This window comes from Myxine glutinosa, chromosome 11, assembly GCF_964187855.1.
Source record: "Myxine glutinosa chromosome 11, kmMyxGlut1.1, whole genome shotgun sequence".
Taxonomy (NCBI): Eukaryota; Metazoa; Chordata; class Myxini; order Myxiniformes; family Myxinidae; genus Myxine; species Myxine glutinosa.
The window spans coordinates 97,449,010-97,462,082 of NC_136271.1; the positions used below are offsets into that span (position 1 = coordinate 97,449,010).

The window sequence follows — 13,073 nt, forward strand, 5'->3', positions numbered from 1 at the left end:
TTTTGCCAGAGGACCCAAAATACCATTAAAATACCCAAAAGACCATTAAAGACCCAAAAGATCCCGAAGACCCAGAGGACCCAAAAGACCCCAATGACCCAGGGGACCCAAAAGACCCTGAGGACCCAAAGGATAAAACCACACAAACATGTCCTGGTGAGGGTCTGCAAGCTCTGATTGCTCTTTCTTGGTATTATTGTTGTTGTTTGCTGTTATTGTTGATATCATGTGTGCCCAGGTGAACTTGGCCTATGAAAATGTGAAGGAGGTAGACGGGATGGACGTTTCCAAAGAGGGGACGGAGGCCTGGGAAGCAGCTATTAAACGCTACGATGAGCGCATCGACCGCGTTGAGACTCGCATTACATCCCGGCTCCGTGACCAACTTGGAACTGCCAAGAATGCCAATGAGATGTTCCGGATCTTCTCTCGTTTCAATGCCCTGTTTGTACGACCGCACATCCGTGGTGCAATTCGCGAGTACCAGACACAGCTGATCCAACGAGTCAAAGATGACATCGAGGCCTTGCACGACAAGTTCAAGGGTCAGTTGGGTCATGGGGCTATGATGTCGGTAGAAGGTTGAACTGTAGCATTTGAAGGATAATAGTTTTGTTTCCTTGTTTGCAAACATGCTGTTTCGTTTTAAAGATTTTAATAGGCTCTGACATTTCATTGCAAATTTATAAGTCCGTATGAGGAGTGTTCAAAATGTTCTCGGATCAAAAGACTCACAATAGTCCAAAAGAAGGGCATATTAATTTTCACAAAGAGAAAAACATTGTAATCTAATTATATATACTTGTATGTTGGAATATCCAATTTATTTTTAACTAGGGCGTGCCCGTACGTGGGTGCAAAAAAACATGCGTGCAAACAACAACAACAAAAAAAAACTTTGAAACCACGTGGCAGTAACGACCACAGAACCCCCCCCTCTATTTACATGAAATGGTTTGGTCCATTCGCAAAGCCAAAGCGAACGGCTTGCGAGTACGGTAGAACCCCCCCCTCTATTTACATGAAATGGTTTGGTCCATTCGCAAAGCCAAAGCGAACGGCTTGCGAGTACGGTGACCATACCTCGGTAACTACTTGTCCGATTAATTTCAAACCTTGAAAAGGCACATCCTCGGGTCCCCAGCAATATACCTGGCAAGTTTCAAGTATATCGGACCCGTGGTTGTCGAGAAACAGCGGTCACAGACAAACACACACACATACAGACACACACACAGAGATTACTGGAATTATAGATAGACTAGGACGTGCCCGTACGTGGGTGCCCGTACGTGCGTGCAAAAAAGCGTGCGTGCAAACAACAACAACAAAAAAAAACTTTGAAACCACGTGGCAGTAACGACCACAGAACCCCCCCCCTCTATTTACATGAAATGGTTTGGTCCATTCGCAACGACCACAGAACCCCCCCCTCTATTTACATGAAATGGTTTGGTTCATTCGCAAAGCCAAAGCGAACGGCGAACGGCTAAATCGCCATAGCTCGGTAACTACTTCTCCGATTAATTTCAAACCTTGAAAAGGCACATCCTCGGGTCCCCAGCAATATACCTGGCAAGTTTCAAGTATATCGGACCGGTAGTTGTCGAGAAACAGCGGTCACAGACAAACACACAGACACACAGACATTCATTCACACAGAGATTACTGGAATTATAGATAGACTAGGGCATGCCCGTACTATATATAAGCTAGGACGTGCCCGTACGTGGGTGCCCGTTCCTTGCCAAAAAAAAAAAAAAAAAAAAATTTGTGTAGGGGTGTGTGTGTGTAAACATCCTAGGGCGTGCCCGTACGTGGGTGCAAAAAAACATGCGTGCAAACAACAACAACAAAAAAAAACTTTGAAACCACGTGGCAGTAACGACCACAGAACCCCCCCCCCCTCTATTTACATGAATGGTTTGGTCCATTCGCAACGACCACAGAACCCCCCCCTCTATTTACATGCAATGGTTTGGTCCAAAGCGAAGGGCTTGCAGTGTTTGGTAAAGAAATCGCCATAGCTCGGTAACTACTTCTCCGATTAATATGAAACCTTGAAAAGGCACATCCTCGGGTCCCCAGCAATATACCTGGCAAGTTTAAAGTATATCGGACCGGTAGTTGTCGAGAAACAGCGGTCACAGACAAACATACACACATACACACATACACACATACAAACACACAGAGATTAATGGAATTATAGATAGACTAGGGCATGCCCGTACTATATCTATATCTAAAATTATATCCCCCCCCTCTATTTACATGAAATGGTTTGGTCCAAAGCGAACGGCTTGCGAGTGGTGACAATCCCCCCCCTCTATTTACATTCAATGGTTTGGTCCAAAGCGAACGGCTTCCGGAGTTTGGTAAAGAAATCGCCATCGCGTGAACAAACGCGCAGGAAAGCGAATGAATCGCAAATTCGTTTTTATTAGTTGTAAAACATAGTTTAACGCCAACATAGTTTGCAAACGTGAAATAAATGAATACGCTCTCAAATGTGCCATCCGAGGCAGAGTGTGCCCGCCACGTTCGGCACACGCGATCGTTCGCTGCTCTCTGATTGGTTGAATCGTTTTTTGGACATAGCTCGGTAAGTAATTGTCCGATTAATATGAAACCTTGAAAAGGCACATCCTCGGGTCCCCAGCAATATACCTGGCAAGTTAAAAGTATATCGGACCCGTGGTTGTCGAGAAACAGCGGTCACAGACAAACGTACAAACGTACAAACGTACAAACGTACAAGCGTACAGACAGAGATTACTGGAATTATAGATAGATGATGATTATTTATTTATTTTCATTATTAATCATTTATTTATTTTCTTTCTCATTTGGCCGATATCTCAGGCACCTTTTGAGCTCGGAAGCTAATATTTGGACATGAGTGACCAAGTGATGTGGCTATCGAGGATATTTTTGATTTATTGATTAATCAATTAATCAATTAATCGATTAATTATTTAATTTTTTAATGATGATTATTTATTTATTTTCATTATTAATCATTTATTTATTTTCTTTCTCATTTGGCCAATATCTCAGGCACCTTTTGAGCTCGGAAGCTAATATTTGGACATGAGTGACCAAGTGATGTGGCTATCAAGGATATTTTTGATTTATTGATTAATCAATTAATCAATAAATCGATTAATTATTTAATTATTCGATTAATTACTAAAAAAAAATAAAAAATTCAGTTACAGATTCTGATGAAATGGTGGTGGTTTATGTGTTCTGTGACCGAATTGATTAATAATTGAATTTTTTAATGATGATTATTTATTTATTTTCATTATTAATCATTTATTTATTTTATTTCTCATTTGGCCAATATCTCAGGCACCTTTTGAGCTCGGAAGCTAATATTTGGACATGAATGACCAAGTGATGTGGCTATCGAGGATATTTTTGATTTATTGATTAATCAATTAATCGATTAGTCGATTAATTATTTAATTATTCAATTAATTACTAAATGAGATGTAATTTATTTATTTAATAAATAAACACGTTGGTGTTTCATGGACAGTTGTATCTCGTTCCAATAATTTTTTTTGAATGCCTGCCATATATGAGGTGCACGTCGGCCTTTGAGGATTATGGTCTAAAGTCCTTCCCCTAAACCCCACTTTTCTGAAATGTACATACCAAAATGTTTTGCAACACTACCTTTGTGTTACAATTCCGCTTTGTCGTTTTTTGCGGTTTTTAAAATTCATAATACTGTATTGATAAATTTTAAGAGGTCAAGAATTATCCGAGTAGGAAGTGAGGATGATTAATTAATGTAGGAGAAGGTCATTTGGTATTTAGAAGGAGTTTATGCTTATGCGTTTCTACGTTATTCTTTCACGGCAGAACTGTAGCATCTGGAGGCCCCAAATTTTTGGTGTAAGTACTTTAGAACCTGGGCAAGGTTTTAAGATACCAGACGGTGGCCTTGACGTCCATTTTGAGGCCACCAATGGTCGCTACAAAGTGTACATTGGGATGTAGGGCCAGGTAGTGCTGCCGCAGTGCTAACATATCTTTTAAATGTCCAACACTCCAACACGTCCCGAAACCACCACCTGGAAAATGTTTGCACCCAGCCAGGTGGGGCGAGGTTTCCCTGCTACTATATATATATATATATATATATATATATATATATATACATTCATCTATCGACTGTTTGTGTACATATACAAACCTATCTACTGTTTCTGCTACCACTACCTTTCCAGGTAGACCATTACATGTATTAATTACTCTCAGTGAAAGACCTCTACCTTAAAAACGTTCTAACTCTCCTCTTTGCTTTAAGACTGTAGTCCCTGGTCCTGTCACTGTCCATTCTGCTTAAAAACCCTTTTTCATTAATTTTTGTTGGAACCCATCTGTGGATCGGTCCCATCGGCCGATGGGTCTGACCCATCTGTGGATGCACGAGAAATGACAATGCAGACCCATCGGCCGATGGGTCTGCGCCATCTGCGGATGTGTTGTTCACCTTGAAGGAATGTGTTGACAGAATGGTGCTCTTCAATCAGGTACACAGTCGTTGGAATTACATGTGGTAGGAATTTAACAGAGATGATTTTTAAATGTTTTATTATCTATTTCTACCCATCTATTTATACATTTTGTCAATACATTTTGTAATTAACAGATACATGGCAGTTTTAGTAAAGCTTTACATAACATACTCAACATTCATACAAAACATTAGGTGTTCTTCTGATAATGGCGGAGGGGAATGGTGGCAGGGTAGAGAGTGGCAGGTGCTGATGAAGGTGATGGCGAGGGTAAATGTAGTTTTGGTGGCAAGGATCCTGACCTTCCAACAGCGTTTTTAAATGGAGCGACATTATCTTATTTTTATCTTATCGACAAACGGTTATCGACAAACCACATGTCATGGACTGCTTTATAAACATTTATGACATCAATTGCTTATTTTTAGGTTCAAATAAACATACTCATCCACCATTGATGCATACACATTCCTTCAAGGTGAACAACACATCCGCAGATGGCGCAGACCCATTGGCCGATGGGTCTGCATTGTCATTTCTCGTGCATCCACAGATGGGTTCCAACATTTTGACTATGATGATGATAATGATGATGATGATGACCACTCCTTTTTGCATCTTCAGATGCTCGGGGCTGCCGAAGCAGTTTCTTGGCTATTGGGATTTTGAATATATACAGTAGTACTTTTCATTATCTTAAACAGCTCCATCAGATCCCCTGGTAATCGTCTCCTTTCCAATGTATTTTGTTTCCCTGTTTTCAACATCTTTGGCCTTTCCTTTCCAACAAAGTCCTGTTTCCTTTAGCCACTCCTCATGACTTTGTCTGGCTAGCACCGGAATCAATGTAGCTAATCCATGTTCAGGAAACGTTATCAAATTTTAGTTCTTCTACAAGCCTCGATACACGTAGGCTGTATAGATAAAGTGCATTGTATAGATACTGTATAGATACAAACAACAACACTGTATAGATAAAGTGCATTGTATTGGATTGTCTAAGCAACTTATTGTTCATGACCGTATAATTTTCACTTTTGTCATTCAATCATACTATCATTTTATTGTTTTACATGTAGCTTTTAATTGTATAAAAACTTTTAATCCTCTTCCTACAGTGCAATATCCTCAAAGTCAGGCCTGCCGAATGAGCCGTGTGCGTGACCTTCCTCCGGTCTCTGGCTCCATCATATGGGCAAAGCAAATCGACAGGCAGCTCACGGCATACATGAAACGCGTGGAGGATGTGCTGGGCCGCGGCTGGGAAAACCACGTTGAGGGGCAGAAACTTAAACAAGATGGCGATAGCTTTCGTGCGAAGCTCTGCACCCAGGACATATTTGAGGACTGGGCACGCAAGGTGCAACAGCGCAACCTGGGTGTGACGGGCCGCATCTTCGCCATCGAGAGCACACGTGCACGTACCCGAACCGGTACGGTCCTCAGGCTTAAGGTGAGTTGCTTACAGGATCACCTGCATATCAGCAGACAGGAAAGCCGTGACGAGCTCTCTGTCCTGTTTTCATGATTTAGTGAAATAGCAATTGGCTTACTCTCTCACCCAAATAAGCTTGATGTTGTTTTGGTGAAATCACCTCGAGTGTTATAAGTGATGTCACATAAGGTCAGGTAGTCCTATATTGTGTTTCTCGAACTTCAGAAATCAGTTTGATTTGAGTTGAGCTCATAAAAGGGAGGTGTACATAAAGGTTATTGCTTAACCTCATGATCGAGATGTTGATAAGAACCATATGCTATTTTCCGTTTGCAAATCTGTTGCAAGTTGCATTATCTACTCTCTTTATTCAACTATTCTCCACCCAAAGGTCAACTTCCTTCCGGAGATCATTACCCTTTCAAAGGAAGTGCGAAATCTCAAGTGGCTGGGTTTCCGGGTGCCCCTTGCTATTGTAAACAAGGCACATCAGGCAAATCAACTTTACCCATTTGCCATTTCGCTTATCGAAAGCGTTCGTACGTATGAGCGCACATGTGAGCGAGTCGAGGAGCGGAAATGCATCGTCTTACTTGTGGCCGGACTGCGGCGTGATGTTCAGGCCCTCATCGCCGAGGGCATCAGCCTTGTCTGGGAGTCATACAAGCTGGATGTGTATGCACAGCGTCTTGCTGAAACCATCTTCAACTTCCAGGAAAAGGTGAATGCTTCATTCTGCTTTCTTGGAGAAGACAAAATCAATGCTTTTTAATACAGGAATGCCACCTTAAGTAGATCTGATACATACTAGCTTTCTGTAGTTATCTCCACGCTTTAAAAAAACAACAACACAAAAAAGGGATGTTGTAATCGGCTCTGTCTGTCTGTCTTTGTCCGGCCGTCCATCATGCTATATCCTCCGAAACACTTGTGCAGAAATTCACCAAACTTGGTAGTCATGATCACCAAATGGGCCATGGCAAGAAGGTGTGAGAGCATATTATATTTGGCCTTGGCCATTGGGGTGGGGTCAAAAGGTCAATTATCAAAAAATGCAATTATGGGCAAACTTTTTAAACTTTTTAAAATCAAAGTTTGTATATGCAATCTGCATTGGGGGACGCAGGAAATACTTAAGGATTTTGTGGATTTGACACCCGGTTCATACCTCAGAGGGTGGGGATTTGATATTGGACAAAAGATTATTTTTTTAACTCAAAATTTGATATTGGGTCATTCCTGGTGGAACTTTTTGCCATCTTCAAACTTTAATTTAGGTGAGAAGTGTGGGCATTTACTATGGGGTGCCATCAACTTTGCGCTAGTTTATTTTTGCATTCCCACAATAGATTGTTCTTCCTCTACTATAGTGATGATGTTGTTGATATTCCAAAAACGATGCTAGTTACTCCTTCATAAACCTTTGTGAAAGATCAATGTTATTAATAAATAAATAAGAAAAATTAAAGGACCATCCATCGGAGGAAGAACTTCAACACCATGTTCTTACTACATTACAATTACCTGTGACAATTATGATGATGTAACAAAACATTAACTTGCTTAGGAAATTGCATGGATAATGACATCATGTTGGTTATTGAGTGTCATCATTCTCTCAATCTCTCAGGTTGAGGACCTGTTGGTTATTGAGGAGAAGATCCAGCTGGAAGTTCGTTCGCTGGAGACCTGCGCCTATGACCACAAAACATTTTCAGAGATCCTTGGTCGAATCCAGAAGGCTGTGGATGATTTGAACCTTCACTCATACTCCAACCTCTCAATCTGGGTCAACAAACTAGACACAGAGGTGCCAAACATTCTATTTTTATCTACAAGAAGTGCTGTCCAATGATATTTATTTCCATAAAGCAAGTCCATAAGGCACATGCTACTTTGCATGATACAAACTTCCTGGCCACAAAACATACACGAGTATATTTACAGAATCGCCATTTGAATATTTAGCACAGAACACGAGGTTTTGCAGTTGTATAACATTTTCTACCATTTGAGCATTTGTCATAAAATTTTCAATAAACCCTTATTATAAGAATATGGAGAAAATAATAAATAATTGGGTCCAAATGTGAAAGGACAAAATCATGGTAACTATAAATAGTCCTTATTAGCCCCACTGCAGCATGTCAAGCAGGAGACGTCCCGTTTTTTTAATCACTTCCGACTTTCTTTCTTTATTTATTTATTTACCATCAAGCTTTAGTGCATGCGTCCAGGCCATAACGTTTTTACCAATTGAGCTTTTGTCATCAAATCTTCCACAAACCATTATTATGAGAATATGAAAAGCCTAAATGAATAAAATATATAATTTCTTTTTTTAAACTTTCATTGCCAAGTTTCGTTCGAGTACATTGCGGAAGTGGATGATGCCTTTGCATTTTGAGATGATTTCTCGTTATAGTTTTGGGTCAAGTGAATTGTCCATATGATTAAAGTTTAATAGGATGCTAACAGATGTTAAGATGCCCATTTATCCAATGGCAGCTGGGTAGGAAAAGAAAAGTCCTTCAGAAGTCCATATGCTGCCCTGCTCTCTCTTAATCACATGAGAGAGCAATATAAAACAAGCATTATGAGTATTGCGCTGCAATACATGTCCCCTACCGGCAGTCTGTCGTCCGGAAAACTGTGTGAATTATATAATTACCAACTCACGGTCTGAGGTAACTCGGCTATGAATTATCCGATTTACACCAAATAAAGTTCATGAATGCTTGCACAGACCCCTACTTCTTGCTAAAAGGGGAAAAAGAATGTAAATCAGAGTTAAAATAAGCCCGCAAGGTCGCTCCGTGGAGCAGCCTGCACGTATTGCACTATGTGTGAAATATATAATTACCAACTCATGGTCTGAGGTAACTTGGCTAAAAATTATCCGATTTGCACCAAATAAAGTTCATGAATGCTTGCACAGACCCCTACTTCTCACTAAAAGTGGAAACAGAATGTAAATTGGAGTTAAAACAAGGAATATTAACAGCTTTGACTTACCGCACTCCAAATTATAGTCCGGAAAACCTTTGGGGAAATTACCAAAGTTCAAAGTGCCATAACTTTGTCAAAAATTATCGAAACGTCGTGAAGTTCGAACTTGATCTGTAACTTATCATGAGGAAACCATGTACCAAGTTTGAAATCATTAGCATTAAGGGTTTAGGAAAAAAGTCCGGAAAGCTGTTCTTTGCGTGACGGACTGACAGACGGACAGACGGAGGGACGGCGTGCAAACCTATAGTCCCCTCCGGTGTACACCGGTAGGGGACTAATAACAGGATATAAGGAGTGGAAGGGTGAATAGGATTATTGAAAATATTATTTTAAGGACCAAGATGTAAAAAAACAAACAAACAAAAAAAACACCTTTAGAGGCCATTTCCCCCCGCAAAGCGGGGGTTGGCCTTTTTCGGGCACCGTGGTTGTTGTTGTTTTTGTTGGGTCCCCTTTTTGAAGCAATGTTTTACGGCCGGATGCCCTTCCTGCCACCAACCCTTTTTGTCGCCTTTTACGACAAACAGGGAATTACCAGTGAACTGGTACTCAATTAGCCGACCTCGGAAGGATGACAGGCTGGGTCAACCCCCCTGGCGTTAATTCAGCGATCGACCGGGATTCGAACCCAGGATCCTAGGATCCTAAGCTGGCACCCTAGCCGCTAGCCCAACACCAGGCTTTAAGGACCAAGATGTAGCTAAAATTATTTTTATACTTAGGGTTGTACTGACAACCAAGCCACCATGCTGCATAATTGATTAAATCAACGGGACGTTGATTGAGATATGCCAGCCACCATGGGAAGCAAGGAGAAGCTGACGTTTCGGGCATTAACGGAAATGTAAAAAGGCAAAGTAAAACGTTATGCGGATGTTGCTTCCCACGATGGTGAGCATACCTCGATCAGTGTATCGTTCATTTCATCCATTGTTATACCTGTGCGCCGACGCAGATCGACACTAGCCTTCACCAGCAAGACGAGGTTTTCATTTCAATACTGATGCATATACTGGCAAATCTCAGTCCTCTACAAACAGCTTGCATACAGTGCAGTATATAACTTCGAAACAAGCTTCAATAGTAAGTATCACATCTTCCACATGAAGAATCAAACTAAGGAAGTGACATGTTTGATTGACCCTAACTTAGGGGAAATGAGTATATGAAGAGCTTTTGTTTTTGAGCAAATGATGCAGTTCTTAAAATGAGTGAGCATGGTGCATTTCTAGTTATAGACTGAGTCTTCATTGGTGTTTTAATGTGAGGATGCTCAAAATTGACCTGAACTTTTGTTATCCTTTAATTCAGCTTGTACCAAAGCAACAGTTGAATTACTTTTCGAGGTATCCTTTCACTTTGGACGTACACTTATGCCATCAGACCCTCGATGTCTCCATGTCTCTCGGTCCCTGCTCTCAAATGTTGTGCTTGTGTCCTTCCCCCTCTCTCCCCATCTTGTCTACCGCTCCCGATGTTATATGTTTTTGTGTCGGTTGTCTTTCTGTGTGATTAATGTTCGCTCTTTCACGAGCCTCGATCTTGTATACAAAAAAAAAGAAAAAAGAAAAAAAGAGTGGAAGCTTTTCTATGCCTGCACCCTTCAGTTTATATTTACTTAGGATATGTACAGTGACCTGGAAAAGTATTCACCCACCCCACTCTCTGAAGGTTTCACATTTTGATGCCACCTGAGCTTATTTCATGATTCTTTCAAATCAAGCTTAATATATAGAGTCTTCACAAACTACTCCAAAGTAATAAAGCTTAAAAAAAATGCAGATACATTGTGAATAAGACAGATTAACAGAGAAAATCAGATGATTCGCAGTTGTACAAGTATTCAAACCCTTTGCCTAATTATCACTTCAGGAGCAAATTATTTGTTTGAAATATGTTTCACCTGTATGTAATCAGTGGTTTAACTTGAGTATTAATCTTCCCCACTTATCGAAGGAGTTTTAAGGTGTAACTCACTTGATCAACCAACACGGCAAACCTGAAGACCAAGGAGCTTTCCAAAGAAATCAGACATAAAGTGATGGAGAAGCACCGTTCAGGAGAGGATTATAAAAAGATTTCAAAGTCACTCATTATCCCTTTGATCCCGGTGAAATCCATCATTAAGAAGTAAAAGACATCTCATACCACCCAGACTACTCAGATCAGGTCACCCATGCAAACTCGGCGGCCGGCCAAGGGGTCATTCCATGTCAAATCATCAAAGAATCTGCCGTCATCTCTCAGATTTTTGTAAAACTTTGGGAACCAATTGGGACCCATGAAAAACGGCAAGAACTCAAATATTTTTGCTAACAGCCTCTTAATTAGTGAGATACAGACTAACGAACTTTGGACTAATTAGCGCGACGTCGCGAATTCAAATGGCCATATCTCTAAAAGTATAACACCTAGAGAGCTGGTTTTGGTGTCATTTTAAAGGTATTTTCATGCCCTACGAATTTGTCTGGGCAACATTTTCCTACCTCCAACCACAAAAAAGTTATCACAAAATATAAACTTCAATTGTGAATCCCCAAAAAATGTATCCTTCAAATTTCCTCAAATTCATCCCAGAGGTACCTTATGATGTCAAGAAGCTTCCACATAAATTTTGTGATGGGCACTCCAATAGTTTCTGAGATATGAGCAATAATGTACATGTACGTATGGCATATAGGTTCGAAAATCAGCATTTGTAATGTATTATACAATCAATAAGTGAGTTCAAGTACACAGTGTTCACTAACCTGACTTAGGCTTTCAATTTCCTCTTCAATGCAGCAACAGCAGCACTTGTTTCTTTCTTGGAAATACAATATGTCCTTCCAGTTGCAGTGGTTGGTTCAACAGTAGTAAGCACATCCTGGTAGTCAATAGTGAGAGGGTCTGCTGGTTCCGGAAATGTATATGATGGGGATGGTCCATGTGGATGGAGGAACTTAACATCCACCTCATGCCTCTCTGGGGTATGTTCCATGACACATGCAACCCACCAGTGACCATCATAATCCACTGTAACATAACCAGTTATGGCTGAGACATTGTGATCGATCATCCCAGGTGTAAGTTTCAAACTTGATTCAAACTTGATTCAAACTTGTGCTTGAGTTGTTCTATCATCTCCTGTCCTGCATCCTGGAGTTTGTTAGATGGCAATCCTGTCGCGATTTCCAATTTTTTCTTCACAGTGTCACCGATTTTCTTGGTTTTGGATTTCACATATTTATCTGCAGCAAGTCTCTTTTTTGGAATAGGTGATTCTCCAATCAATCCCAAAGACTCATTCAGTGTATTCAGTTCTATTTCAGGAGAATGAAATTCAAACTCCCCTGAACTGCCTGGTATTGGTGATTCACCTCCACCATCATTGTCCTCACTACTGCTAATAGCGCTGCTGGTCACTGGTAATGGTATTTCACTCTGAGTCTCTACCACACCTGGTTGTCTTTTTGCCAGTTTCTTACGACACTGGGTACAGATTTTCTGTGCACTTTGCAGTTTGAGGCTTGGATGAGCGGCTATGGCTTTTTGGCTAAGAGCTCTCAAGCCAGACGACTTTGGTTTTTCATGAGCTCCAAAGGGATTGCAGCAGGATTTCTGCTTCAAGATGAACTTTTCCTTGGCAGTCGTCATTTTTCTGCAGCTCCTTCAGAAGTGAACTGCCAATTTCTGTTGGTGGCAGGCCTAAGCATTACACTAAGCCAACTTGGACTTTCCCTGGGGATCTTAGACTGTGAAAGTTGCATCACCTCGAATTACCCACATGGGAAATCCCAGTTGGAATTCCCCAGATGAGAATTCCCCTCAGGCCCAGTTGAAAATGAAAGTATATGATACTTCAAAGCAATTGATGGTTGTTCCCTGTGTTCCCTGTCATGGCTAGGTTAGAATGATTGTATAATACATTACAAATGCTGATTTTCGAACCTATATGCCATACGTACATGTACATTATTGCTCATATCTCAGAAACTATTGGAGTGCCCATCACAAAACTTATGTGGAAGCTTCTTGACATCATAAGGTACATCTGGGATGAATTTGAGGAAATTTGAAGGATACATTTGTTTTGGATTCACGATTGAAGT

At 40.7% G+C, this 13,073-nt stretch overlaps 1 protein-coding gene across 2 annotated transcripts in view; it reads left to right on the forward strand.

The window, feature by feature from the left end:
- The window catches only part of LOC137437086 (cytoplasmic dynein 1 heavy chain 1), a 263,109-nt gene that overhangs the window by 61,097 nt on the left and 188,939 nt on the right, over window positions 1-13,073 (forward strand). For both annotated transcript variants that reach the window (XM_068131446.2, XM_078786887.1), the window contains exons 9-12: window positions 239-545; window positions 5,654-5,988; window positions 6,362-6,691; window positions 7,601-7,780. In XM_068131446.2, the coding sequence (XP_067987547.2) occupies window positions 239-545; window positions 5,654-5,988; window positions 6,362-6,691; window positions 7,601-7,780 (1,152 nt within the window). The remainder of the gene's footprint in view (window positions 1-238; window positions 546-5,653; window positions 5,989-6,361; window positions 6,692-7,600; window positions 7,781-13,073) is intronic.